Raw genomic sequence first — 22,423 nt, forward strand, 5'->3', positions numbered from 1 at the left:
GCAATTGTGATGAGAGCAGAAGACAGGAGCCTTTGTGGTCCAAATGCTAAGGTGTTAAGAACCTGCAAAAACCCAGGGTAGTCACAGTAGATGGGAATGATGGCATTAACTTTTGCTTCTTTTTTCCTTTTTGTTTTTTTAAATGTAAGGAGCGGCAGAAACGCCAGGTGACCCACTTCCAGTTCCTGAGCTGGCCAGATTATGGTGTCCCTTCCTCAGCAGCTTCTCTCATTGACTTTCTGAGAGTGGTGAGAAACCAGCAGAGCCTGGCGGTCGGCAGCCTGGGAGCACGGTCCAAAGGGCAGTGCCCTGAGCCGCCCATCGTGGTCCACTGCAGTGCGGGCATCGGCAGGACAGGTACTGTGCCTCTTACCCCGGTGCCGGTGCGGTGGAGAGGAGGGGAGCTCAGTCAATCCCTTGGTGGCAAACTCTATGAGAAGCACTCTTTAATGCCCTTTTGGATTCTTTATGCTGGGGATACTACTTGTCAAAATATATAATTAACAAACCACGTCCTTGGAATTGTTTTATACATTCCATCATCATGGTCTTCTGACCTTGTCAACTCTGTCAGCACCATGATTGTGATCCCCAGAGAGATTAGCTGGCCCTCCCTGGGAGCCTCTTTTCCATGTGCTGGTCTGGTCTTTCCCTCCCCTCTCTTCCTTTCCTTTTTGTTCTTGTAGTTTTGGGTGTTTTTTTTGTTTGTTTGTTTTTTTTTTTTGAAACCAGTCTTACTATGAAGTCTGATCTGACCTGGAATTCACAGCAATCCTTTTGCCTTAACCTCCTAAATCATGGGATTATAAGCTTGTACCATCGTATGTGGCTTCTGTGTTCTTCATTATGGAGCTGATTAATAGCTTTGGCTTAATGGGACATGTGCTGTATGAGCTGCTGGCTCTGAGTTCAGAGGTCCCTTTGGGAGAAAAATCAGGACAAATTTGTGGTAGACCTGTGGAGAGTACAAGCTCTGGAAACTGGCTGTGGAAGTACTGTTGCTCTGATGGTATTGAAGCCGGAAGTTCCTCTGCATTACTTACCTACTTCCTCGTCTTGTTACCCCCATGTATGTTCTGAGAAACAGGAGACTCTGTCATTTCTCTGGCCTTTAGCACAGCCTGCGATACTTTGAGGCCTAAGTCCTCTTGCTATCAGACCTTTTGCCTTTGAATTCATCCATCCAGTCTTGCGAGGTGATTTGGTAAAAGGAAGAATATGAAGGAGGAACAGTCATGTGACTATTTCCTTTCTTCTTCAGGTACCTTCTGCTCACTGGACATCTGCCTGGCACAGCTGGAGGAGCTTGGCACCCTGAATGTGTTCCAGACAGTGTCACGCATGAGGACACAGAGGGCCTTCAGTATCCAGACCCCTGAGCAGTACTACTTTTGCTACAAGGCCATTCTGGAGTTTGCAGAAAAGGAAGGCATGGTCCCCTCTGGTCACAGCCTGTTGGCCATGGAGGGTCAATAACTGTTCCACGAGTTTCCACCTGCTGGCCAGCCTTCCTTAAACTACCCTGGACACCGCTGAGCCTCTAGGTTGCCATCAGTTACGCTGAAGCCATGGATCAGCCTCTTTCTCGTGTCTCCCAGCGCACATGTGCACGCAAGGCAGCCTTTCCCTTTGGCTAGATAATGTGGTGCAATTGCCACTAGAAAGGGCCAGCAGCAATGTGTTCTTAATTCCTAGCACCTGCTATTGAACTGTGCCTTATTAAAACCAAATTGTGGCTGTTGATTTTTGCCAGGGTCCCTGAGGTAAGTGGGGAAGGAACCCCTATCTCCCAATGCCATTCTTCTTCTAGAAGTCTCCTCCTTCCCTTTGCTAGGATTTGACAGGGAGGTTCGGTGAGCATTCACCTTCCTGCCCAGAGAGCTTGACCAAGTTACATATTCTAGAGAATGTCCCGAGTGCCAAGCACGTTTATACATAGGGCGTGTATTCCAGTCTTTTCTGTCATTCTGTGTGTGTGCGCGTGTACTTACGTGTATGGATCCATATGTATGTGTGTATATAATATATACTGTATGTGATAATATGGTCGTATTCTATAAATACATATACACACAGATACTCTTTGTAGAAGTTCCTGGGGCTTCCTGTTGCAGTTGAGCATTCCTCGCTTCTTGGACCCTGCTGATTAGTCTGGACTAGCTGGGGTTGGGGATCATGCTCGTCGTCAGAGAGCAGTGAGAGAAGACCACACATACTATCCCAGGCCACAGGCCCTCTTCCTTACTGGACCCTTTCCCTCTGGACTCTGCTTGTGGGAGTCAACAATACTGACTTAGGGTAACACTGGTTCAGTTTCGCATGGGTTGTCCTTCATCTAACAAATTCTGTTTACTTTGCTGATTTGGGGAACAGACCTCCACTGTGATTCCAGACTCTGTCTTATTACCCCAGCATTGGGGGGGTCCAAGGCTAGAGATGAATTTACAGAGCTGCCAGAGCCAAAACTAATCGGTACGAAGTCTTAAAAGAAAGAAGGAGAATCCTGGAGTGAATGAGAGGAACCTACTATGAAATTCCCTTCCTGGGAAGACAAACTGGGGCCCCTTTTCTTTTGTTGGAGACCCCTTTCTTTATGCAACTCTTCCTTGTCTACTGAGATACCCAGCTCTCCCTGCCTGCTAGCCTGCCAGATCCTAGACCTCAAACTGGATGGGTTCTATGTCCTTTATAAAGCGTGCTCCCCTTGGCTGGATGAGGTAGTTCCTGTAATCACTGGTTCCCTGCCCATCCAACTTGTTCTTGTCTTTTCCCAGTCTGATTCACCAGGAATGGAATCAAGAGTTCTCAACACTCAGTGTTCATACAAAACCCCACTGAATCCCTAAACCTTTCCCTACTCCAGATGATGAGGTTGGCAGCTGGTCAGACCCAATAATTTTATACTGTAAGAAGATCTTTGAATGTGTATATTCTTATTTTTTACAATCATTTCATTTTGTATTTAACATCAATGGACTGAATCAGATTCAGTAAATAATTGTAATGTTCATATTCAATATCTTATAGTGGTACAGTTTTGTATTTACATATAAATATACCAACATGATTAAACACTTTTAGCTTCATCAATTTAGCAGTCTGTGGTTGGGAAGGTGAGGAGGGAGTCCAGGAGCTGGTTCTGGACAGGTGGGGTGGCAAAGAGGGATCCAAAGCTTCAATGAGATTCAGTTCTGAGAGGCACCTGCCATGTCTGTGGCTAGGGTCTTAGCTTTGGACAAACTGAACCCTTGTTGTATGGCCATCTTAGTGCTAAGTGTTTTGTCTCCTGTGTCACTTCACTGAAACATCACAGTTCTAGTGGATATCCTCTGTGCTTCCTCCACATCCTCCTTCCATTTCTCCAGTGTTGGGATTACAGACATGTGCTGCTTCATCTGGTGTCTTTCACCTAATTATAAAGGAGAAATGTGTATAATGATATAATAATATAATGTATAAATGAGAAAGGTGAGGTCCAGAGGAATACAATCATTTGGTCTAAAACTGTAACCCAAGCTGTCTCTTGACATCAGATCTGGAGTGGTACTTGTCTTTAGAGACTGTTAGGATTTTTTGTTGTTCTGTTCCTCTTAGAGTATAATTGGTTTGAAAACTCTAGGACAGTTCATGGTTTTGTTTTGTTTGTTTGTTTGAGACAGCATCTTACCACATAGGCTGTTTTTGAACTCAGGCCAATCCTCCTACCTCAGTCACCCAAGGGCTGGGATTATAAGGCATATACTGCTTCACCCAGCTTAGGTAAATTGACCTTGAGCTCATTGCCTTGTAGTGGACTTGAAAGATCACAGAATTGGTGACATTCTCCCAGATGGGGATCTCTTGTCTATCCTCAGATCTGCACAGTACCAAAGGGGTTAAGCTTCCAGAGAAACCCCACCAACCCTGTCCTGCTGGTCTTTCTCTTGGAGTGGAATAAGAAGCATTGGCCTTGTAGGGACACTCTTCATATCACGTGTTTAGTACCCATTAGCCAGTGACACACTGCCCCATTGGAGCAGCTATGGCCTGCAACATGCAAATATTAGGGTGTTGTAAATAACAATAATAACAAACAACATTCAGTGGAAACCAACCATATTCTAGGTCCTGTTCAGAGTACTCTATAGATATTAACACATTCACTTTCAATAACTACTTGAAAATAGGTACTGACAGAAGAGTTGAAATACCATAATGTTAATTTGCTATGCTGTATATCAAAGGCCCCCTTTTACATTAGAAGTTTCTAGGGATCTCTGTTTCTTGATATGCCAGCACATTTTTCTTGATGTTTTTACTTTAACCAAATCTCAACTGTTGGATGTTGTGGAACTCGATCTCAGTATTGGAGAGGTAGAGGCAAGTTGATTAGGAGTTCAAGGCCAATGTTGGCTATACTGGTAGTAGGAGCCCAGCCCAGCTACGTGAGACATTTGTCTGAAGAAGAAGAAAAAAAAAATGGTAGCAGATTAAGACAGAATCTCTAAAATTTGAAATTAAAGATATGCTGAATTAGAGAGATTATAGAAATATTTAGGGTTTGTAAAATATCAGGAAACAAGCATTAACAATAAAAAGCCTTGAAGAGGAAATTCAGAACTGTTATTTGTTCACACGTGCTGTAACTTTGCCCTGTAAATGCTCAATTCAAAGTTGTGCGCTAGTTCCTAGGTGCCAGTTCCTGGGCCCACCCAGTTGGTGGCTGAGTGACTAGAGGATGCCCTAGGCTTTTGGAGGCTTAATTTGCTCATGTCTCAAGATTCTGGTCACAACCAATGATGTCTCCTGAATATTCAGTAAAACCCCGGAGAGAAAAGGATTCAGTAGTTTTCACCAAACTGCTATTATGAATAGTGTTATCTTTATTAGTATTGAAATTAAAAAAAAAATGGTGGCTTTTAAAATTTTTTTTAGAAAATAATTTAGTACATGTATGTACATGGGTACTTGGGTCAAGAGGATAATTCTCACCTTGCACCTTGATGAGGTAGGTTGTTTGTCTGCCATGCTGTATATTCCAGGCGAGATGACTGCGTGGCTTCCGGACTGTTATCCCTTCTCTACCTCTCATCTCTCCCATGAGTGTTGGGTTTACAGGTGCACGCCAGCATTTTATCTAGGTTTCAGGGATCAAATGGAGGTGGTCAGATTTTCTAGGCTCGCTAGTATCTTCATCCATTGAGGCATCTCCCCTGCTCTAATTTGTTTGAACTTTACAATTTTTAAAATTTTTATTTTCTGAGAAATCATGAGAATCCCGACTCAGCCTTCTGAGTGCTGAGATCACAGATAAGGGCCACTATGCCTATTTTTTTAGACTGGGTCTCACTGCGTTGCCTACATTGGTGTCAGATTTCTGGGCCTAAGTGCTCCTGTTGCCTGAATTTCCTATGCAGCTGGGATTACAGCAGATTTGCCCCACACCCAGCTGTGTGTAGCTATTGCCGGTGTGAGCCTACCTGGGGTAGGGTTTTTGTTTTGGGGATTTTGTTTGTGTGAGACAGGGTTTCTCTATGTAGACCAGGCTGGCCTGGAACTCAGATCCATCTGCCTGCCTCCCAAATGCTGGGATTAAAGGAGTATGCAACCCACCTGGCTTGGTAGTAGACCTCAGTGAGCCTAAGGAAGAGACGCTCAGAATGCTCAGGACCGGAGGGGCATAACACAGTCAATAAAGTTCGGGAAGTGTGTTCATGGAATGAAGAGCACTGTGGGCCTATGCAGACTTCTGCTTCTGATTGGATTATCTCCCCCTCCTAACATTCCTATGGTTTCTAATTGCTCAGGCACAAAGGATCATCTCTCTGTGCTCTGTATTGCTTCCTTCATGCAGCTAGAACGACGTGTGAAGTGATCCCCCACATCTTCAGCCTAGGAGACCTGCCATTGCTAGTGTCTGTTACAACGTACTGGTCAATGGCAAGAGTATGAGTGTGGAGTGGAAGAGGCTGGGGTGTGTGTGGCTGGTGGAGTATGTAGTCTCACGACCCCAGGGAGAATTGGCTTTGCTCATAAAAGGATGCATTCAATCTCTGGGGCAGCCCCAAGTGCAGGAACTTGCAAATTAATGTGACCTGAGGGAGGTGAGCTCTGAGACTAAGGTGGCTGAATTGGCTAGACAGAAAGGTTTTCCTAGAATGACTGAGGTCTGTAGTGGTTCTGAGGCTTTAACCTATTCAACCCATCCAAGTCCTAGCTTCCTTCTTTAAAAGGGGCTACTTTAAACAATCACATACTATAGGTCCACTAAAGGCCTAGTTTTTTAGAATTATCAGGTTCTTCCTTAGGCTGGATTAGCTTCCACTTTATCTCCCCAATTTTATCTTATTTTCAAAGGCTCTTCTTTCAAACTCGTGCCATTTCCTTGGATTCCCTCAGTTCTTTTCTATTTCACCCCCAACTTGGATAGAATGTAGGTTAAGGCCTAGGTATGGTGGTGTGTATCTTTAATCCTACCATCAGAGGCAGACAAGATCTCTATGAGTTTGAGGCCTGCCTGATTTGCATTACAAGTTCCAAGACAGCCAAAGTTACATAAAGAGACCCTGTCTCAAAATGTAAAACAAAACCAGAGGAGGAGGAGGGAATGGAAAGAAAGAGGTACCCTTCACTCTCCAAGTCTTTCTCTTCCCAGTTGCTCTCTGTGGCATGGCAGGTGTCTGAGAGCCAAAGAATTACCTTGCCAAGCATCCCAGGGTTCCTGCTCTGTCTTAGCTTTGTTTGGGGTCTAGGTCTCAGTCCACTGGTCATGTGGGAGTCGAAGGTCTGCTCGACAGAGAGTCAGGCTTTTTGAGGGGGGAGCTATCTTTCCCATACGTAACCATCAAACAACTTTTTTTTTTTTCATTGTACTGTACTTAATTGAACAGAGGAGACAATTCTCTAGATAGGAATCTAGCATTTGGGAAGTTGTTTAATCTCCATCTACTTAGTCATAGCCATCATAGTGCCTTTCCTCCAAGTTCAGTTAAATACTGAAGTGGTTAAGACTCACATTCTTCAGGCTAAGGCCTTGGAAGATGTAGAACTATACTAGAATCTCTCTAGGAAAGATAGGTATAGGGTGGGAGCTACTGTGTTTTTTTTTTTTTTTTTTTTTTTGGTTTTTCGAGACAGGGCTTCTCTGTGTAGCTTTGTGCCTTTCCTGGAACTCGCTTTGGAGACCAGGCTGGCCTCGAACTCACAGAGATCCGCCTGCCTCTGCCTCCCAAGTGCTGGGATTAAAGGCGTGTGCCACCACCACCGCCCAGCTATACTGTGTCTTCTTAAAGAACAGCTTAAAGTAGTTAATATGTTCCTGATGGTTACTGGGACTCTGGTGGCTAGCGTCACCAAAGGCTGATTTCCCTGTAGTTGTATACCACATTAAATTCTTCTTGTTTTCTAAGCTACTGCAGAGTTTTGTCTAAAACTTTCAAGTCTGGCCAGATCCAGAGCAGAGCAAAGGTTAGCCATTTCATCTAGTGGCATCTCTTCATTTACTTCCCAACTTAAGTGCATACCCTGCAGGGTGCTGTCTGGGAGGAAGCTTGAGGGAATGGGGAAGGAATATGGACAATGCTCAGGCTGCCTTCACGTCTACTCAAACAAGGGATCCCTTTATCTCTTTGATAGTGGGCTTCTCAAGTAGATTTTATTTGAACAGAGGAACCTGTTGTCTTAAAAAAAAAAAAGTCACCAGCCACCAATAATACAAGGCCAGATAAACTGGGGGGAATATCCTATTGTTATATTTGCCTTCCTGATTTAGGATTGTAGTGACCCTGGGTAACTAGTGTCAATGAAGAGAAGACATTTCCTAGTGAGTAACCTCAGTCTTTAAACCCACTAAGAGATTCTAACGTTCTAATAATAAATATTGCAGCATATGCCACTGAAGAGAGAGAGAGAGAGAGAGAGAGAGAGAGAGAGAGAGAGAGAGAGATATGGATGAGAGTTTTTTCTTTGAGATCTGCAATGCCAGGGACTTTGCACTTAAATGGCCAGGAGAGGAGTGTGGTGACTTTGAAAAAGGAAGAAAAGGTGAATGAAGGACTCTTGACTGTTTGCTAGACATACTTATTTTCAATTCCCGAAATTACTACACCTACTACTGTAGGACAGAATCTAGGGGACAGGCAGAAGGATCAAAAGTTCAAGATTGGTGGCTTAGCGGTTAAGAGCTCTTCCAGGAGACCCGGGTTCAATTCCCAGCATTCACATGGAAGCTCACAACTGTCTGTAACTCCAGTTCCAGGGGACCCTCACACAGACATAAACACAAGCAAAATACCAATGCACATAAAAAAAAGTTTAAGGTCATCCTTGTCTATATAGCAAGTTCTCGGTCAGTGTGGGGTATGAGAGATCTTGTCTCCAAACAAAGCCCTGGAAGCCTAGGAGTTGTGCTATAATTGTCAGAGGTTCTGTCATCAGTAACTGAAACAAAGGCCCTCACTGACTCTTGAGCAGGAAGATCACAAGCAGAGGGAGTTCAAAGTCCTGTCCAGGCCAGGCCACTAGTGAGATCTTACCTCAAATTTTTTTAAAAAGTTAAAAAGCTAAACACATTTGTGTTCCATGTGCTCACATTTGTATTACTGGCACTGAGGATTCAGGAGCCTTGGGCAGGATCATCATGAATTCTAGGCCAGCCTGCGCTATGTGAAACCCTGTCTTAAAAAGATAAATAAGGTGTGTTGTGCTGGGAGGGTAGCAGCTTGAGAGATAGATAGCTTAGTCAAGTTTTCGTCCCACAAGAATGAGGACCTGAGTTCAATTTCCTGCACCCATGGAAATCAACACAGGGTGGCAGATGATTTTTAATTCCAGTAGTGGGGAAGAAAAGATAGGCCAGACACTCTGGTGTGTGAATGAGTTCCTTTTTGTGAATGAGGGTGTGTATACCATGTCCATGAAGTAATAGACAGTGACAGTTTTGAAAATATACATTGTGAATTAAAGACCCATGTCTGTATGTGGCTAGGAGACAAATCTTGCTTCTTTGAGTACAATTTTTCTAGAACTATATGATGACAAAGTGCTGTTGTTAGAATTGGGGAGGTTAGGTTTGTGCCTCAGGGGAAAAGGTAGGGTGTTCTCTCCAGAGGCCCCAGCTTGGATGGTAGCCTGAGTGTATGCAGAAATAGCATGTGGGGGAGTGAACAGACTCAGGATTTGCACTTAGATAAACTTGCCTTGGCTATTTCATGTAGGCAAGTCCCTCTACTGGCTGTGCTTATCCATAATTAAGGATAATAGTGTCTAACTCAGAAAAGTTCTAGGGGATTTCACACGAATACATCCCGATGCGGATTTTCCAAGGAGGACACTCACCCAGATCCATTGTACCTTCACTACTAGGGGAGTGAGAAATAGGCAGCATCTTTAGTACAGCCAAAGGATAACGTCCACATAATCCTGAGTCAGAAACAGTCATTGGGTCCCTTCCTGGGGCTCCTTGACTGCACTGAACACTGAGATTCCCCAAAGGTGAATTAGATAAAGTGGTTGTTCTTTTTTTTTTTTTTTTTTTTTTTTTTTTTTTTGGTTTTTCGAGACAGGGTTTCTCTGTGTAGCTTTGCGCCTTTCCTGGAACTCACTTGGTAGCCCAGGCTGGCCTCGAACTCACAGAGATCCGCCTGGCTCTGCCTCCCGAGTGCTGGGATTAAAGGCGTGCGCCACCACCGCCCGGCGTGGTTGTTCTTTCAAAGAGCTCAATCTAAGAGGTATTCAGAAGGGTGTAAGTATCAGCCATTCCTTTCTCTATAATGAAGGTGGAGAGATGGCTCCGTGGGTAAGAGCACTCGCTGCACAAGCAGGAGGAGCTGAATTAAACTTCCCATATGGCCAGGCAGTGGTGGTGCCCACCTTTTATCCCAGCACTTGGGAGGTAGAGGCAGGCAGAGCCCCATGAGTTCAAGGCCACTCCAGTCTACAGAGTGAGTTCCAGGACGGCCAGGGCTACAAACACAGAGAAACCCTGTCTTGAAAAACAAACAAAAACAAACAAACAAAAAACAGAGAGAGAGAGAGGAGAGAGAGAGAGAGAGAGAGAGAGAGAGAGAGAGAGAGAGAGAGAGAGAGAGAGAGAGAGAGAGAGAGAAGCCCAATATGACTTTTTACATGTATACCTGTAACCCAAGAGCTGGGGACGAGGGGTTGAGGAGGCAGGAGAATCACTGGGGCTTACTGGCCACCAGCCTAGTTCCAGAAAGACCTTGCCTCAAGGGAATAAGGCAGAGGTTGATAGCAGGACACTTGATATCCTTCAAATATGCACTGGTGTACACACCTGTCTGTGGTCGCATACAGCACACATGCATATGTGTGCATGCTTGGGCAAGTGTACACACACAAATTAAGTAACTGTAAGCCACTTGCTGTCCAGGGTAACAGTCAAATGCCTAGGCTTCTGGTGTCTACTGAGATTCAGAACTTTCTTAGGCAATAATTGTATTGATCTTCACTCCAGGGAAAGAATTGTAATCCTTAGAGGAGGCTGACCCACAGATAAAGATGGACTGAATGGGAGCTAACATAAACAGGACTTGTTATTTCTGACTAGTGTTTTCTCTGTACTACCACTGTGCTTTCACTCATTAACGTAGCATTTGTTTATGTCTTCAGCTCAAAGTTGATCCTCATCCTTTGTCAGGGCTCATCCTGAACCCATTCTCATCTCCTGGCCTTTCCCTCTACTTGGCTCTTCCAGTTACCATGCACATTCTGGTCCACATATTCCAGGTGGAATGACCACTGCCCTTCCCAAATCGACACTTCTTCCTCAGTGACAGCTTCCCACATGGACTCTGAGTAAGGGAAGAATTCTTACATTATCTCCAAGGACTCCTCTGTATACCCACTTTCACCCTCGTTTTCCTGGGAACTGAAGCCCTGAAACTAGGAAGAGGCATCGTAACACCACCCGTCACTGGCGATGCTAACGCTCTCTCCTCTAGCAACCACAGAATGCCACTGGCTACCTCTTCTATTACCTACACTGAACCTTTTATCTCCTCTTCCTTGAGATTTTCCCAAATATGGTTCCCTTTAAATGAGACCAGGTCTACTATGTAGCCTCAGCTGGCTTTGGACACAAGGTCTTCCTTCTTTGCTTCCCAAATGACAGGCATTTGTCATCATACCAAGCTTGGTAAAGTAATTGTAAGTAACTCAGATTATTGGAAGTTGTCTAACTGACAGAGGGTCCTTTCCTGTTCATAGCCTACCTGATATCCAAATTAACTCCCTTTCTTCAATGACTTCCAAAACAAGTGTTTCCTGGGGGCTGGGCTGTGACTCAGTTGGAAGAGGACTTGCCTAGCATGCATAAAGCCCTGAGTTTGATTTCCAGTACCACATAAAAAACTATGTGCACAGCTGTAACCTGAGTACTTGGAGGAGGTTGAGGCAGGAGAAGGTAATGTCATCTGCTATGAGTTTGAGATCAGTCTGGGCTCCATGAGATCCTGTCTGCAAAACAAAACAAAAATAGTTTTTCTTTTTTTTTCGAGACAGGGTTTCTCTGTGTTGTTTTCGTACATCTCACTCTGTAGACCAGGCTGGCCTCGAACTCACAGAGATCGGCCTGGCTCTGCACCACTGCGCAGCCAAAATTAGTTTCTTGCTCACACTTGTGCCATGGCTCTGCTCAGCTCTTGAGCAAATAGTTAATGATAAATAGCAAATGAGGCAGGTAAGGAGCTTCAACTGGGGAGAGTTTTCTGAATTGGGTGGGTAGTAAGTAGGAGGATTTTTTTTTTTTTTTTTTTTTTTTTTTTTTTTTTTTGGTTTTGTAAGACAGGGTTTCTCTGTGTAGCTTTGGTGCCTGGCCTGGAACTCACCTTGTAGACCAGGATGGCCTGGAACTCACAGAAATCCGCCTGCCCCTGCCTCCGGAGTGCTGGGATTAAAGCCCAGCTGGAGGAGGATAATTCGCCTTTGCTCGCCCCAATCTATTCCTCACCCCAAGATACACCTCTGAAGCCTGTAAACACACAGTCCAGCCTCTGTGCTTACCTTGTTGCCTGCTGGCACCCTTTTTGTTCAGCCTGCTCTCAGAATCTGTTCAGCTGCTAGCTAAACGGAATTTCCCATGTTGGAGTGACTGTGGATCTACACACCCATACACGCCCCTTGCCTTACCTCCTGCAGCAACTGTCTGGATCTCAAGTGCTCGGAGGGTATTGTGAACATCTCAGCCAGTTCACAATTGCACTCTGTAGCAGATACAGTGAAATGTCTGATTCACCCCCCGGTAGATACTCAGAGAAGTGCCAGTTTTCCCGGCTTTCAGATTTCACAGCTAAGAGGCATCTAACAATGTAGGCTGGACACAAGGTTAATTCAGGAAAGTCTAGATGTTGCAGCCAGTAGCTGCCTGCCGCTTATCCAAGTACTAACCAGGCCAGACCCTGCTTCGCTTCTGAGATATGACGCGTCCAGGTGGTAGGATCACAGACTGCTACACGTTTCACCTGACCCAGCTCCAAATGGATTGTGTGCGTGAAGGAAATTGGGACCGGGTAGTTACGATGCACCTCCTTTAGCTTCCACGCTGCGGAACTCCGAATCCCAAAAGGCCTAGTCTGAAGTCCTCGAAAAATTCCAAGTGGCAGTGTGGGAGATATAAGAGCCTATACTTTGGATGCGACTCCAACTCGTGGCTAGTTTGATTTACTTAATTTTATTTTGGTAGAGGCAGGGGGCGATCAATGAAGGGGAAGGGGCGGGAGGGGGAGTAGGCGTACCCAGAGTGCTGACGTGTGCGCTAGAGAGCCAATGGCTAGTGGGGGGCGTTCCCTCCCATTCAGGACTCCTCGCCTGGTTCCGAAGGTATGTTAAACAGCTGCTTTTAATTTGGTCTCCCCAATTTCGTTCTTTTGGGGGGCTAGTTCCGTGGCTGCTTGCTTTGGCTGGCCTAAGGCTGTGTGGGTGCCGCGGTCCCCAAGACCGTGCTGCGGGGAGGCTCGGAGTCCGGCGGCCGAGGTAGGCTAGGGGCAGGCCAGGAAGAAGAGCGCTTGGCGCCGCCCGCTCATAGTGTGTTTCCAAGCCGGACTGGAGCCGTGGGGAGGGGGTCGGCTTGGCCTGGGGTCGCCCTTCCGCCGGCCGCGCCGCTCAGTTCATTTCACCAAACAGTCGGTTTCGGTAGGGCTCGGCAGAGCATTGGTGAATGGGCCGACAGGAGACCAACTGCTCTTGTAATGCTTTCAAAATATTTTAAAAGAAAAATCTCATGAAGAAGAAAAAAGGGGATTTCTGAACGGCGAATGGAACAGGGCCCGGGCTGCGGCGCGCGGGCTCGGCAGGGGGCGGCGGCCGCAGCCTGGTGGGTCAGGCCCACCGAGCTCACGGTGTCCGGAGTTGGTCGACCCCTGGAGTTTAGAGCAAGCCGGGGCCGGCTGTCTTTCTGCGCTAACCACGCTGGGTGAATGCAGCAGCCGCCCCGAGGGTTTGTTTCTGTCGGCAAACTTGGAGGGGTCGGTGGGCGAGCTCTAGGGAGGCGCGGGCACCATGGGCCCGCGGTTGTTAAGGACTCTGGGGGCGGGAGCAATGCTGTATTTGCGGGAGGAGACTGGGGGCGGGAGAGGTTCTGGCCACTAACCCGGGGAACTGCCGGTGTCTCTGAACTCCTGAACCGTGGCAATCTAGCAAGTATTCGCCACCAGAGCCGGATAGGCTGCGATCCGGCAGGGAGCTCTGGCTGAGTGTCGAAAAGCACCAGGAACTCGGCGGATTCGATTCGCGGCCCCAGCTGATCCTCTTGCAAACATGGAGCTGCCTCCTTCCCCGCCCACCTCACGGTGGCGGCGACTGCTCCCCCTCCCCGCGTAGTGCGCTGCCTGGGCTCCCTCTTTCCGCGAGGTGCCGCTGCGTGCCACAGGGCTGCGTGCCACAGGGCCGCGTACGGGGTGGGGGCAGCCGTGCGCGCGCGCGCGCTCACGAGGGGGTGGCCTGAAAGGGGCAGTGAAGGTCGGAAACTGGGAAAACAGACTCCACGCTTGGAATAGGGAAAAGGAAATGCATCAGCGGGCGGGGAGGGGCGCGCCTGTCAGCCGGATGGCGGCTGCGGACCGAGAGGCGGGGCGCCGGCGCAAAGTGCGGGCAGTGGCGGTGTAGCAAGGGGAGGGAGCCTCAGAGACAGTCCTCAGAGTGAGCGGCCACCTCTGCCTCTACTGCCTGACCCAGACTGTTTACTATCTCCTGCGGGGAGCTTGTGCAACCGGCCGAGAGGGGACCCGAGAGGGGCGGGGCCATTTCCTCTTCCACCCACTTCTGGCTCTCCAGAGGCCCCGCCTTCTCTTGTCTTCCACTGGTTGGATGCCAGTCCCTTTTTCCCTTCTTGTGTACGGATTGGATGGCATTCTCTAGAGCTCCGCCTATCGGGAGGCTGGACTGGAGTTTAAGTTGCTAAGATTTTTTTTCTTTCGAAGGGCGGAGGGAGGATTCCTGGGGCTTATGAGAGGTGCAAACCCCCGCCCCTGCTTCTGATTGGTGGATTGGCTAGGCCTTCCCCTTCTAGGACAAACTGGGAGGGGACGTCCTCCTGCTCCCTGCCCCCCCTTCTCGTGAGCGCGCTGGGCACATGTTTGCGGCCCGCCTAGCTCCCTGCAACTTCCCTCCCGCCCGGAAGTCTCAGGCTCCGCGCCCTTAGTCAGGGGGGCGGGGAAAGCCTTGGAGGCACACAAAGATTCTTCCCAGTCTAGAGATCTGGTAGCCCTCGAGATGAAGCCTTACAATTGCGCTGTTGCTGTGGGAAGCGTGGCTCCGGGTTTGCCGCATTGAGGGGAGGGAATGAGTTCGGGTCGACCGTTGCTGTTTTTCTCCGTACCCCTTGACTTCCTTAAATTTAAGTTTGAGAAAGCTTGAACATTGGCCGCATCCTTAATTCCCTGGGCAAGACAGTCGTGGTCCTGAGTCGGCGGAATCTGATGATCGTAGCCCATTGATGGAACCTTAGGCAATATCTACTATACTCGGTTTCTTGCGGTCAAGGGGAGTCCAGGAGGCCTATTTCTAGCAAGGATTCGGGGGGGGGGGCTGTTGCTGATCCCTTGGTGTGGGTGCTGTATGGTAGGTACCCAGTCTAGTGAGTAAGGTGGTCCATTTCAAGGTAGGAATCTGTCAATTCTGGGGTGCTGCTTTCTCAACCTCTGGACGGTTTGGCTCGTGTTTTTCTTATTTTTAGAGCACTGTCCTGGGCCAGGAGTTGGCTTGGTTACCGGTGTGACTGCTCCCACCTGTCGGCCACTCTTGTAGTTCACAACTCACTACTATGGCCTCGCGGCGTGGAGCCATCCTAGGAGTCAGACCCACCTGTTGCCAACACTTATTTATGGCAGTCTCCTCATGATTACAGGAGGGCAGCGTCGGGTTTACGAAACGTTTCCCCATGCGGTATCTCTTGGGGACACACTTAAGTCTAGGTCTCGAGAAGGTGTTGGGTTTTTTGTTTAGTTTTGTTTAACAGTAGAGCCCTGGAAGACTGGTCCCGCCTAACTGTCCCCCATGGCGCAGCGAAAGCACCCCCAAAGTAACGTTGGCTTTGGGCCCACGCCTTATTGGTGAATAAATAAAAGGAACCAGGTATCTCAAGGCACTTTGTGTGCTTAAGGCATTGTTACCTACCCAGAGGGCTTTGAGACAGCCGTTAATGCACTCTGACAAGGAGGCTATGGGGGCCTCCATTTTTTTTTAAAGGCTGGTCTAGAGTTCTTAAATTCAAGCAATATTACAGCCTCGTTCTTCCGAATAGTTGGAATTGCAGTCTCTTTCCTTTGAACAGCTATTCTCGAGAGCACCCCCTCACACACACACACACTGGAATTTTTACTCATCCTCTGAATATGAATGCACCCTCAAGGTTTATTTATACCGTGGTCTGTTTGAGCTTTTCTGCATCTCAGTTCCCCTGGCCTAAAATGTCTCTGGATCGGTCCTGCCAATAGGGACTACATTTTACCTCATGCTCCGCCTTCCGGAGGCTTGCCCAGGCGGTGACATTTAAAGGCCTCCGCTTGGCTGTCTCCGCCCCCTGAGGGCTGCACATTCAGGTTGTCGGAGTGTCACAGTATGCAGCCATCCCTCGCGACTGGCTTGTCATCTCTGGGCTTGTGCATCCGTTTAGAGCTCCAGACCTTAATTTGGGAGCCTACTGCTGAAAGTAGCTGCTGAATAGTCCAGATGGCTGTATTTAGGAGAGTGAAGAGTGTAAAAATAAGTGGGTAGGAAGGCTAAGGCTCTCTGTCATTGTTTTGGTGAGTCCTCCAGGGTGGAAATACTACTGTCTTTCTCCCCTTCAAATCCCTAAAGCCTCGGCTTTCGACCGCTGAGCTCCGCGCCATCTCCAGTTCGGGCCTTGGAACTCTGAGCTTCGGTCTCTAGTGTAAACATTCCACAAAAGGACTGCTAAGGTTCAGCATCCTCGCGCAGGGCGGAATGGGCTCCTTCCTGGACCGGCGCCGTGTCCAATGGCGGCTCCTACCGGCGCCAAGATAATCCAATCAGATTGCTGGGGGCGGGGCCTGGCCCGGCAGTGTGGTGGGTGGAGTCTGCCTCACTTACGGACATTTTTACCCCACATTGGTTACTTACCTTCCTGGGGCTGCGAGAGAACCAAAGGTAGCCTTCCAATGCGGTGACCGGCGGAGGCGGGAGCCGATTTGTTAGGCCTGTGGCTGGGGCGGCCGTGGGGAGGGATATGCGGGACTCTCCAATGAGGTGTGACGAGGTGCTTTCCGCCCTCCAATAACATTGCAGCCTGGGGGAGGGCTTCGGCAATCAGTCTCCAATAGGCGGGGTTGAGTTAGGGACGCTCCCCGCCAATAGGGGCGTGGAGAAGGTGAGCGGCTCGCCCTCCCCTCCCAGCGAGGGGAGGAGGCGGGAGTAGGGTCTGTGCGGCACGGTGATTGGCTCGGCCTTTGACGGATCGCTAATATACCCCGTGGCGGAGCGAGGTTAAGCCTTCCCTCGGCGGGGCGGGCTGGGAGAGTGGGCGGGATTTCCCGGGTAACAGAGAAGCGGCCGCGGCGGTAGAGGCGGCAGAGACGGTTTCTCCATCTTCCCCCCTCCCCTTCCCCCCTTGGAGTTTCCCTCCCTCCCTCCCTCCTTCCCAGTCTGGGCACTCAGGCCTGTGACCGCTTCGTGAGCGCAAAGGAGGTTGCCAGTCCGCTCTTGCGGGCCTGTGCCCGCGCCGTTCCGGGGCCTCCGTGCTGGGTGCGAGGCTCACGCCGGGAGCGACGCGCAGGCTGAGCGGCTGGAGCTTTTGCGGTGAGAGCACGCCGCGTCCGCGGTCCGGCCGGCAGCTGGGTGGCGGGTAACCTGGGACTGGAGGGCGTGTGTTTTTCGGGGGGGCTGACCTCGGCTTCCCGTGCGTGGCTGTGGGGGGCGGAGCGGGGCCGCACTCCGTGCGGGAGGGGGAGGAGAGCGTAGTCCCGGTGCGCACGGAGGGGCGGGCCCTCGTCCCGCCGATCAGAGGCGGGGCCGGCGCGCGTGCGGTGGTGGAGAAAGGGGCGGGACGGGCTCGCGCTAAATACCCGCGGCTGCGGCCCCGCCCCTCCCCTCTGTGTGGGTGGGGCCTTGGGGCTGCCTTGCTTCGGGCCCGCGGGGTGTGCGGGACAGGAAGGGGGGTCTCCCGCGTGCGGCTTTCAGGGCGCGGCGGCGAGGGGGCGTGAAGCCCGGGTTCCCCCGCCTTCGTGGGATCCGGTTGGCCGGAAGGCGCGTTCGGGGCTGCGATGCCACGCCCCTCCCGCCCCGCCCCCGCCGGGGTTTCCGCCTCCTTGGCAGTGAAGCGGCGCTGGGGAAAGCCCGCTGTCGCGTCGGGCCGGGAGTTGGGGCTCGGTGTCTGCCCCTCCCTGCGTCCCTGTGGGTGGGAGGGGCCCTCGCCGAAGGGGAGCGGTGGAGGTGTACTTTATGCTGTGGCTCCTCCATCCATTCTGCCTAGGACACCGGGGCTCGGAGCTGTAGTCTTGCCTCCTTTGCTCCTAGCATCGTGGATGGTGCCGTCACAGCTAAGAGTGGAAGCGTGGTCAGCTGCTACTCTTAGTAGTAATTATTGGGAGGAGATGCTCGGCGTCCTCTCAGGAGTGCCTGCGGTGGGGTGCGGCTGGTGCTGTGCCCGTGCTTCCGCGGCAGTGGCTGGTGGGGGAGGGGCAGAGTCATCAGGGGCTGGAAATGTGGAGGGCGCCAACCTTCCTTGGAGTTCTCTTGATGTTCAGCTACTGTGGCTTCACAAGGCGCAGCTTCGCATCAGAAGGGTAGTGGGTACATAGCTAAAATTTACGACCGGTTTTGGTGCCTTAGGACTTTAAACCCAGTTCTACCCTTTGAGCTGCTCGCAAAACTGAGATTTTATTTTTACAGAAAGGATTGACTTTACATTTTAATCTCAAAACTGGTCTTTGACAAAGGTGACTTTAAAAAGTGCTTGTGCATGTTGTAGTTTATCTAAGTCACATTAGCATTGCTCCACCACTAGGCTATCTCCCAGGCCTGTTTCTTTTTTCTTTTCGAGTTTACATTCTGTATCCCTGTCTGACGTGGAAGAATATCAGTAAAATATTCTGATTTCTTGACTGATAAAGAAGGTTTTGTTACATAAGCTTAGCTTCACAGTAAATTAGAATTTAGTATTCTTTTGATTTTATGTAATGGTTAGTCCATAAGCTTAATGCTACCCTTTTTAGATACAAAGTAGGTTGAACTCCTGGATGAAACCTGTGTAGCATAGCATTACCAGCCTGTGCTGGAGAGTTACTTTGGCCATCGTGGATTTAGTGCATAGGTAACCATGCTAAATCGGATGTTGTTCCATCTTAGAGAAATAACTTTTCATGAAAAGTAAACATTGAATCCTTATTTATGCATTGGTGTCTGAATGAGCATGTTTAAGCCACTTTTTAAAAAAGATTTGAAGTGTGTGTGTGTACAAGTGCTTGCACCTGCAAGGGTCAGAGTAGGGTGTCAGATCCTCTACAGCTGGAGTTAACAGGTGGTTGTGAGCCACCTGACAAGGGTCTGGGAACCCAACTCAGGTCCTCTGTGCTGAGCCATCTCCCCAACCCATAGTCTGTTTAGTCATAACTGAAGTTAAATTCTAGATTTGTCGTGGAGGCTGAAAACCATGCTCTGTGCAGTACGTAATGAGTTCAAGTCTTCGCTTTTCAGCTAAAGAAGTAACAGCAGTAGTAAAAGAATTGATGTGGAGGCCAGACAATAAGAACCTGGATGTTTTACAGCTGTGTAAACTTAAGAAGGTAGAGAATACTTAACTTGAGTTCCATTTTTCAGCACCCATGTCAACCTGTAACGGGAACTCCAGGGCCTTTGTGGGCACCTGGATACAGGTGCACATATTCCCCACATCCTTACATATAATTAATAATAAAAATATATCTAAAAATAAAACAGCATTTTTAAAATTCAAGCCTTAAGTAGTTCACCTAAAGAAGTTTTTTCTTTTTTAAGAATCAAGATGGGTATTCGACAAGATTTCTGGCAAACAAAGTCCTTTTTGTACAGTGCAGCCAGTATACTGAAAAGCTATCTGTGAAAGCTTTCGTGTAAAAATTTTACTTAGAGGTTGTGTTCATGACCTTAAGTAATCTAGTATATTGCTTTCCAGTTTCAGATAATCCCCCCAGCTATAAAAGTTTGTTAAATAAAATAAGAAAATGATAGTACATGTATTTTCAAACAATGGCTTCTTCTGTCTTGTAATAAGGGTTTACATTTATTGAACTCTGATTCTGCCCCAGGCACTGTACATTTGCTAATGTGTTTAGGGGTGTGTGTGTGTGTGTAGGTGTGTAAATGTATGTATATGTCTGTGTGAGTGGTGTACACACATGTAGTTTAATGGCAGCTTTGAATTGTGGAATGGTGAAATGGGCTATTTAGACTCACTGTTGCCCAGGCTGCTTAGAACTCACAGTGATTTTTCTTTTCTTTGCCCCAGCTAGGATTACATCTTTGGCTTGAAATGCATGTTTTAAAAGTGAAGCTGTCAGATGAGGTTGCTTCAGTTGGTAAAGACACTTGCCATGCAAACTCTTAAGACTGAATTAGATCCCAGGAACCCACTGTGGAAGGAGAGAACTGACCGCTAAAAGGTGTCCTCTGACATCAGTGTCACCTTCCCAACAATAATAAAATATTTCAAAGAAAACAAGGCGTGGGTCCGGGGCAATGTGATGCCACGCAAGCAGAGGGCTTGTTCTATTTCTGGAACATACTTGAAAAACTAGCCTTAGAAGTGTAAGTGTGTGGTAGCCTGGGCTTGAACTCCTAACACTGGAGGAGTAGTAGATTGTAGGGGAATCCTTGGGACTAGCCTACTTGGGCCAACCCCAAGTCAGTAAAGGAAGCTGTTTCAAGAACCAAGATGGACTTCCGGGAGTGATAGCTGAGGTTGACCTCTGGCTTCCATGTGCACACATAAAATAAAAAATACACGGGGGGCAGCAGGGTGGCACAGCAGGTAGGTTACAGCAGCTGCTCCTAGGGCTTAAGACCTGAGCTTTATCCCTGGAATCCCACATAAAGGTGGGCAGAGAAAACCAGTGACACAAGGCTGTCCTTTGACTTGTGCACGAGTCCACACTTACACATCATATACATGTGCAGTAATTTTTTTAAGTGAAGTATGAGCCAGGAAAGATTACAGTACCTGTAATCCCAGCACTTGGGATTTGCCTACAAGAGGCAGGCAAATCAGATGTTCAAGGCAGTCCTTGGCTACTTAGGGGATTTAAATCAGCCTGGGCTACAGAAGATCCTGCCTCAAAAACACAGAATGAGTGACCGAGGAGAGAGTAGCACAGAGAGGCTTAGACGACACCAGTGGTCAGGACAGGGTCTGAATCCAGGTAGCCGGACTCCAGGCCCCTCAACTGTGGAAAGCTGCCTTTGGCTTAATGATCTAGTATGGTGTGTGTGTGTGTGTGTGTGTGTGTATTTTAATCACAAGAGTGTGTACTTAAAAATTGTAGTTGTGTGTGACAGGGATGTGAGCTCTGTTTGTAGTGTGCTTGCTTCATGTGCCTGTATCCCTAGGTTCAGCCTCCACAACTTTATGAGACCAAGTATAGGGACAAGGGACAAGCCTGCAATTCTTGTAGTTGGGAGGTAAGTTGAAGGTCAGTTTCAACTACATAGTGAGTTTGAGGCCAGCCTGGTCTACATGAGAGAGATCCTAACTCATTAAGAAACAAATTGTGGGCCAGCAAGTTGGCTCAGCAGGTAAAAACAGTTGTTGTCAAGTCTGATAGCCTTGAGTTTAATCTCTAAGATTGATGTGGTAGAAGGAGAAAACTCCTGTAAGTAGGCCTCGGACACACACACATACACACCACCCAATCCCACCCCACCTGGTATCCACATACTCCCCCACACCAATATAAATACATAGTAAGACCGAAAATGAATTCTAAAGTGTACAGGACATAAGGTTTACTGTATTTAAACTTTTGGTCTTTTTAGTTCCATTCAGTGGCATTAAGCACATCGACAGCCTTGTGCAGCCTTCACCACCATCGACCTTCAGAACTTACTCATCTTCCACCGTTGAAACTTTATACACATGGAACAGTCTTTTTTAACATAAATTTTTATTGTTTTAAGTGTACATGTGGATGCAGGTACCTTTGGAGACCAGAGACACCAGTTCCCCTGGAGCTGTGGTTAAGATAGTTATGAACTGCTTGATAATGTTGGTAGGAACCAAACTCTGGTCCCTACCCCTTAACTTTTATTTTATTTTTTGAGACAGGGTCTCACATATCCCTGGCTGACTTGGAACTCTTACCTGCTCCTGCCTCTTGAGTGCTGGAGTTCAAGGCCTATGCCACCATGCCTGCATACTCTTTTATCTCTTGTGATTGGCTTTCTTTCCTAGTTCTGTCCTCCCAGTTCATTGGTGGTGGAGTATTTGTCAGAATCTCTCTCCTGTTTAAGGCTCAGTACTGTTCTCTTGTATATGTGCATACCACAGTTATTCTTTCAGTTGACATGTTTTTTCTACCTTGTGGGTTTATTTATTTATAGTCTTTCATTTTTCTGTGTATGTTTTGCCTAAATTGTATATATTGCATCCCTGGTGCCTAAAAAGGCTAGAAGAGACCATCAGAATTCTTTGGAACTAGAGTTACAGACTATTGTGAACCTTTTATGTAGGTGCTGGGAACTGAACCCTGGTCCTCTGGAAGAACAGTTAGTGTGTTTAACAACCGAGCCATCTCTCCACCCTGTCTTGTGGCTTTTGTGAATAATTCTCTGGGAATGTGATGTTCAAATATTGTTCAAGTTCTTGCTTTTAGTCCTTGGATCATTATCCAGAGGTGGAATTGTAGTAATTGTGTTATTTATTTTGAGGAGCTATCAGTTTTGGCTTTGAAAAAAAAGATTGGGGGTGGGAGTGGGGGCGCTGGAGAGATGGTTTGGTGGT

At 48.1% G+C, this 22,423-nt stretch overlaps 3 protein-coding genes and 1 long non-coding RNA gene across 10 annotated transcripts in view; 2 read left to right on the forward strand and 2 right to left on the reverse strand.

The window, feature by feature from the left end:
* Ptpn9 (protein tyrosine phosphatase non-receptor type 9) overlaps nucleotides 1–3,086 on the forward strand; it is a 95,489-nt gene extending 92,403 nt beyond the window's left edge. Inside the window, exons 12-13 of the mRNA XM_006971545.4 lie at nucleotides 150–357; nucleotides 1,262–3,086. Coding sequence (XP_006971607.1) covers nucleotides 150–357; nucleotides 1,262–1,476 — 423 coding nt within the window. The 3' untranslated portion in view covers nucleotides 1,477–3,086. The remainder of the gene's footprint in view (nucleotides 1–149; nucleotides 358–1,261) is intronic.
* LOC143274260 (uncharacterized) lies at nucleotides 2,894–7,683 on the reverse strand. Of its 2 annotated transcripts, none has more exons than XR_013052760.1 (2): nucleotides 4,972–7,683; nucleotides 2,894–3,409 (listed from the first exon to the last, which is right to left on the reverse strand). It is a non-coding gene; the product is annotated as an uncharacterized LOC143274260 (long non-coding RNA). The 2 variants fall into 2 exon arrangements; XR_013052761.1 differs by having other exon boundaries at nucleotides 2,894–4,437.
* A 5,095-nt stretch (nucleotides 7,684–12,778) lies between these two features.
* Nucleotides 12,779–22,423, forward strand: part of Sin3a (SIN3 transcription regulator family member A) — a 67,883-nt gene continuing 58,238 nt past the window's right edge. Inside the window, exon 1 of one of the 6 annotated variants that reach the window (XM_076576355.1) lies at nucleotides 12,779–12,816. The gene's annotated coding sequence lies outside the window, so the exon portion shown is untranslated. Of the gene's footprint in view, nucleotides 12,817–12,859; nucleotides 12,970–16,368; nucleotides 16,603–16,720; nucleotides 16,938–17,111; nucleotides 17,251–22,423 lie in introns of those variants that run through there. The other 5 variants (XM_076576359.1, XM_076576354.1, XM_076576358.1 and 2 more) reach the window with 5 other exon arrangements.
* LOC107402323 (uncharacterized) lies at nucleotides 15,823–18,745 on the reverse strand. The gene is made up of 4 exons (XM_076577460.1): nucleotides 18,716–18,745; nucleotides 18,074–18,117; nucleotides 16,576–17,888; nucleotides 15,823–16,461 (listed from the first exon to the last, which is right to left on the reverse strand). The coding sequence occupies exons 1-3, from the start codon at nucleotides 18,743–18,745 to the stop codon at nucleotides 16,913–16,915; spliced, it is 1,050 nt and encodes a 349-aa protein (XP_076433575.1). The 3' UTR covers nucleotides 15,823–16,461; nucleotides 16,576–16,912.

This window comes from Peromyscus maniculatus, chromosome 7, assembly GCF_049852395.1.
Source record: "Peromyscus maniculatus bairdii isolate BWxNUB_F1_BW_parent chromosome 7, HU_Pman_BW_mat_3.1, whole genome shotgun sequence".
Taxonomy (NCBI): domain Eukaryota; kingdom Metazoa; phylum Chordata; class Mammalia; order Rodentia; family Cricetidae; genus Peromyscus; species Peromyscus maniculatus.

Bases quoted from the DNA above. Each gene is read 5' to 3' on its own strand.
- LOC107402323 (XM_076577460.1), bottom strand. From the start codon at position 18,745: ATGGCCAAAGTAACTCTCCAGCACAGGCTG. The intron at 18,118-18,715 runs GTAATGCTATGC...CTCCCCCACCAG, and splicing joins TAACTCTCCAGCACAGGCTG to CCACTGCCGCGGAAGCACGG. The intron at 17,889-18,073 runs GCAGGCACTCCT...CACAGCATAAAG, and splicing joins AGCACCAGCCGCACCCCACC to TACACCTCCACCGCTCCCCT.